This window comes from Salminus brasiliensis, chromosome 4 (assembly GCF_030463535.1).
Source record: "Salminus brasiliensis chromosome 4, fSalBra1.hap2, whole genome shotgun sequence".
Classification (NCBI taxonomy): Eukaryota; Metazoa; Chordata; class Actinopteri; order Characiformes; family Bryconidae; genus Salminus; species Salminus brasiliensis.
In genome coordinates this window covers 42,610,344-42,616,343 of record NC_132881.1, presented here as the reverse complement: position 1 = coordinate 42,616,343, position 6,000 = coordinate 42,610,344, and the positions used below count along the sequence as shown (strand labels likewise).

The window sequence follows — 6,000 nt, the reverse complement described above, 5'->3', positions numbered from 1 at the left end:
TAAAGGTGTTTCCCATATTATTATACTCTATATATAATAATACTGTTAACCCCCTTAACACTCCAAGGCTTATTACACACTAAGACATACACTTTCGGCCCACTGGAGGGAGATAAGATGTTTAAGGGGTTAAACAGTGCATGCATACGACTTCCTACTGTACCACACATCATCCAAAATCTCTATATCTCTATTATACTATATACCATATTTCCTGTTTGTCTGCACTCTATATGCTCAAATGTTTGTGGACACCCCTTCTAATGATTGCATTCAGTGACTATAAGTTGCATAAAGTCCCTTTCACACTGAGTCTGATTTTTATAGAATTAAAAACATAAGTTTTGAAAACGCCTGCTCTATTTTTTGCATTGTTTTCTGACACGTAAATCAGACTGACCAATCAGATCTACATTGTCACAAGAGCAGATGAGCATCCAGACAGCAGCAGAATGGCTAACCTTTATCGTAACAGAACACAAAAGTATATATATATATAGATTGTTTATCTATATTTTTATTCATTTGGGCTTTTGTCTTGCTGTTGTGTGATCAGTAGCTGGGGTGTCCATAAACATTTGGACATATAGTGTTTCATAAAAGAGCACACAGTAGGACTGTAAAAAAAGGAAGCATATTATAAAAAGCTTCCTTTTGTGGAGTGTGTGTATATACATTTGTTGTTTGTGCACAGTTCAGATTTTGCTCCTCTAATTTATACAATCCCCTCGTCTGAGTAGCACCACCCAAAGTATCTATCACCCAAAGAAGGCGTGCCATTTTCTGTCTCGAAAGCACCAGACCTGCTAGCATTATCAACACAAGGATTGAAGCACGGGAACTGCTGTGGTCATGTGTGCAAATTTGTGCACTTTGTGTCTGAGTGCTGTTCAGGGGTCAGTACAAAAAATGTGAACTCAAGGTGAAGTAAATGTCAGTTCACTAGTGCAAACAGAGCACCAGGCAGGAATGCACCCTGGACAGGGCACCAGCACACCACAGGCTCATTATCATTTTAACTATAAAACTATATATTAAAAGCTGTTGTAGAGTTTGTATTATATTATACATTTTTAACTCACCCAGAAACTTCTTCTGGAGTTCTTCAGAAAGCTCAAAGACAACAGTCCAGAAATTCTGGATGAGCACATCTGAGGGTCCGCAGCCTTCATAAGTGGCGATCTGAGGAAAACAGAACACACAATAAATCAGTCAAAAATAATATGAATAAATTATGCAAAAGAAGATCGATAAGGTATAATTAACTCTCAAAACGTTTGTGTTCCACCTTTTGAAGCTTCTCCCACTCATATTCGGATGTGCCGTAGAGGAGAAGCCTGAGCTCTTCTGGCAGAAACACCGTCCAGCATTTGGAGTAGCTGCCATAAGAAAAACCTCTCTCAAATTCCTTAAACTGATACTCCACAGACTTGTTGAAGAAATGGTCCACGTACAAGTCCACATATTTCTGCCTGTAAAAGAATGGAATGCATGGAGTTTAGTTTCACAGACATCTAGGAACATCATGAAGATTGTTGTGTGGATAAATGTGTGCGAGACCTGACCAATCGGAAAGTGGTGAAAATAAACAGCACACCTGTTGAATTTGGTGACTGGGATTTCCTGTCCATGTGGGATGAGCTCTATGTCTTGCACCTGAAATGAACAACACTCATGTAGACTGATGTAAAGAGCACACCCAAATGTACAGTAAAATACAGCTCTGTCGTCTTACTGTAAAATCCAAATACAGGTCCTCCACAACGTCCTCATCTTCTGTCAGCAAATCCTTCAGGCCTCTATGTTGGAGGGAAACAACAAAAAAATATAAAATAATAATTTACATCTCTATAAATTATAACCCAAATACATTTATATCGCTTCACAGCTTTACAATAAATAATAATAATAATAATAATAATACAATAATCTAATATAAATAACCCCTGAACCACTAAAATAATTCACTAATTACTTTTTAAATTCTAAAATAATTTTAATTAGAAACAGACACTGAGACACTCAGCTTTGTTATACACACTATAAGTCCAAATGTTTGTGGACACCCCTAACTAATTAATGCATTCAGCTACTTTAAGTTGTACTAATTGCTGACACAGATGTGCAAATGCACACACACAGCTTGTCTAGTCCCTGTAGAGAAGTACTGCCAATAGAACATGACTCTCTGGAGCAGATAAACATGAACCTAATGGCACCATGCAAAGTGCCAGGCATGGGCTAAAGGGGTAGAAAGCCCTATGTTGTCTCCATCCAATACTTTTGGGTAAGTTGGGGAGTTAGGGATGAGGTGGGGTGGTGATCATCCAACATTCTCATGTTGTTGAATGCAATTAAATCCTCACAGCAATGCTCCAGAATCTAGTAGAAAGCCTTCTTTACTAGACGGTAGAGACAGTTACTCCAACAAAAGGAGGATAAACTCTTTGTAATGCCCTTGATTGCAGAAGAAACAATGAATGAGCAGGTGTCCCAATACTTTTGTCCATACCGTGTAGTAACTATTATTAAACTATTATGTAAGCTATGTAGTTAGAAGAGTGAGTTCATTAGTACAGTTCCTCGCTCTCCTAACTATGTAAGTTTCAGGCTATACGAGGTCAACAGACAATCCATCTGAACCTGGCCTCCACTGGGGACAGCTCCTCCAGGTCGCTGAGAGTTGGACTCAGGTGCAGTAGCTTCTTGAAGAGTGCCAACGGAAAGCCGATGTTTAAATAGCACCGATTATAAAAGGCCATTCCACAGATTACGCCAAGGTAGTAGAACCCATCAGTGGTGCCAGACGTCGTCTGCAACAGACAATAAAGACTCACTGTATTCATCTGCTGTCTAAGAGCAGTACGTTCTGAGAAAGACCACATATGGACCTCAGACCTACATCAGGAGAGAACCAGAAGAGTCCTGATTGTTTAGATGCTTGAATCAGGCTGGAGACTTCTGTTAGATCCTGACTAAGCAGTCTGAAGAATTCTGTACGCAAACCTCCAGCATCAAACCCGTCCTCCAGGAGAAATTTCACCTGTCAGGGAGAGATTTGTGATTGACTGATTTGTAAGATAATTATATTCATTTTGATTCAGATCAATTTTTGATGGATTTAGGTTGCCATAACATGCACTGTAAAAAAGTCAGGCCAACTTAAAGTGGTAAAGTAAGTGATTACAGTGTGTTTTTTGAGTTAACGTAACTTGGTTTAATGAAATATTCTTCTAACTCTTTAGTTCTGCTTCTTAGTTTGGTCAACAGTACATCAGTAAATGATTTGCAGCTGAAACTGATTACATTTTGTGTAAGATGTTTAGTCTGTGACTCCGCCCCCTCAATCTGTTTACTGTTTTGCTTTTGACAGTGGAGCTCTGGGTGCTTGCTGGGATTTGAACTTATGATCTCCTCCCACTTGATAAACAGGCAGTTAGACTGTAGGGCTGGTCTAGAGCTGTGAAATGACACTACATAAGAACATAGTTCTGAGTAGATTTACCTTTTTACTCAGGTTCTTTCTCCATTCACAGAAATGACAAGGTCTCACAGCTCTAGAATGGTGCAACGGTCTAACGTCCTACTTCTTAAGAGACAGGAAATCATAAGTTCACATCCCATCAACACCACAGCCCTACCTAAACAAGAGTCTGAGAATAGGAAGGCCTCCTCCCATGTGACAGGGGGAGCTCTAACCTGCAGATGGGGGATAAACAGTAAACAGATTGAGGGGGAGGAGCCACAGATTAAACATCTTATGCAGTATTTAATCAGTTTTAGCTGCAGCTCATTTACTAATGCATTTCAGGCTCAACTCAGTATGTATTGTTGATCAAACTGAGATACAGAAGTAAAGGTTAGGGGAATTGAATTTGAGAATTTAAATTGAATCTTGAATTTACAAGATGCTTACAAGAGACCAACCAAGACTAAATATTAATGTATGAGGATATGAGTTAAAATGCCATTAATCAAACATTGTATCTTAAACAAACCTTCAGTGTGAGGTTAAAATGATGCACATTTGATTTCAGATATGCGAGAGTGTCTGCCAGCACTGTCTCTCTGTTCACACAGAGTAAATTTTCCTTGCCAAATTGAAATCGCTCCTGATCTCTCTGCAAAACAGAATTGACCAGTATTGATATAATGGGTTTGAACACTGCTTGTGTGTGTAAGACTGAGTGTACTTACTGTGAAAGAAAAAAGCCTGCATTTAGACCTCATATCAAGAATGCAAGGGCAAGAGAGAATAGAGGTGATAAGGCTGTCCTTATATCTGAAGAAAGATTGAATCTGCCAAAAAGTAGAGAATACAAAGACAAGTAAAACATTCCAGTTACTGCTGTGATCTATCTATATCAGAAGAGATTTTTGCTTTCTACTTTGAAATTAACCCCTTAGGGTACCCTATCCGCCTTTAAACTCTCAAACAACAGGAGTTATTCATAGCAAATACTGAATAATTCATGGAAAATACGGAATAATTAATAGAAAATACTACAGAAATCATGACAGATACTGCATGCTGAATAATTCTACAGTAGATACTAAATATGTTACTGTACACACTAAATAAGAATGCATAAAGGACATTGAATAATTAATAATGGATACTGAATCCATTTTAGTGTCTACTGAAAAGTTCATAGCAGATACTGAATAGTGTGCAGTGGATACTGATTTATTCATATTGGATCCTTGTATAATAATTAATAATAATTCATAGTAGATAACAAATTATTCACAGTAGATAATGAATAATACATTTTAATACAGAATAACACCCAGTACATACTGAATAATGCATGATGGATACTCAACATTTAAAAAAAATACCTCCAGTATTTAGTGAATAATTCATAGTGGATGCTGAATAATTCACATTTCAGTATTTACTGAATCATTTTTGGTAGATACTGACAAAATCATGGCAGGTACTGAATTATTCATTGTGAACACAGAATAACTCCCAGTGTATACTAAATATTTCACAGTGGATACAGAATAATTCATAATGGATACTGAACATTTCTAATACTGATACTGAACAGTTCATTCCAGTTACTGAATAATTCACAGTGGATTCAAAATAGGTCTTAAAATGAATGGCTCAAAAATAAAAACGGATTGAACTGCTGTTTTTAACCCAACCGTGGCAGTGAACACACATACCCAGAGCACCTCAGCTGTTAATGCTAAAGGATTTCCTCATCCCCACTTCATGCTAGCATGAGGGATTTAACCAGCAACCTTCTAGTCCCAAATCTGATTTTCTAACCCGTAAGCCACATCTGCCACTCTGTAGGCCGGGATGTACTTTCATTTTCTACCAAACAAGATTTCTCAGATCTCCTCTGATTTAGGAGCATTCTGTCAGCGCAATGTTCAGCGTTTCTATGATCGTATGGCTGCACAACATTTTAAAAGGACAACAGCACTTGCAGAAAAGGCAGGGATAGTGGCCACACTATTATGCACAGTATATTTGCTTATGTTTACTTTGCATGTTCCATAAATATGAGCCAGTTTCATCGTAGCACTTACCAAGTCTAAAACGACGTTGATCTCTTTTATATAGAATCGATCATCGGTCAGTCGTTCAGTTCTATGACCGTTACTCTGCACAAAATCACAAAAATCATCAAAATTATATCAAGGGGCACATTTTCTAAAAGGGTCAGTTTGAGTTGACCAATTTAACAGAACTTGCATATGGACCAACTTCATAATTAACAGTTAACCACTGTAATATGAACCCCTTATTATCACTTCATGTCCTTCTTGTATGGAAGCTGTTGAGCCTGTTCAGTGAATCAACACAGTCTCTTTTAAAATAAGGTTTGTGATGCTGCAAAGGGCCAGTAAATCTGCCCCTAAATTGTTAGATAACGCTAATCTGACATTAGAGCTACATTAACAGCATATCGGGGGTAAAAAACAATGTACTAGCAGACAGGGTGCATGAGATTTCACGTGAAAGTGGGGAGAATGGAC

General features: G+C 38.0%; 1 protein-coding gene across 1 annotated transcript in view; it reads right to left on the bottom strand.

Moving 5' to 3' along the window:
- Positions 1-6,000, bottom strand: part of LOC140554324 (E3 ubiquitin-protein ligase HERC2-like) — a 35,630-nt gene that overhangs the window by 19,748 nt on the left and 9,882 nt on the right. Inside the window, exons 13-21 of the mRNA XM_072677209.1 lie at positions 5,551-5,625; positions 4,198-4,299; positions 3,999-4,121; positions 2,903-3,043; positions 2,644-2,813; positions 1,736-1,799; positions 1,598-1,656; positions 1,289-1,472; positions 1,083-1,182 (exon numbers count right to left, since the gene is read on the bottom strand). Coding sequence (XP_072533310.1) covers positions 1,083-1,182; positions 1,289-1,472; positions 1,598-1,656; positions 1,736-1,799; positions 2,644-2,813; positions 2,903-3,043; positions 3,999-4,121; positions 4,198-4,299; positions 5,551-5,625 — 1,018 coding nt within the window. The remainder of the gene's footprint in view (positions 1-1,082; positions 1,183-1,288; positions 1,473-1,597; positions 1,657-1,735; positions 1,800-2,643; positions 2,814-2,902; positions 3,044-3,998; positions 4,122-4,197; positions 4,300-5,550; positions 5,626-6,000) is intronic.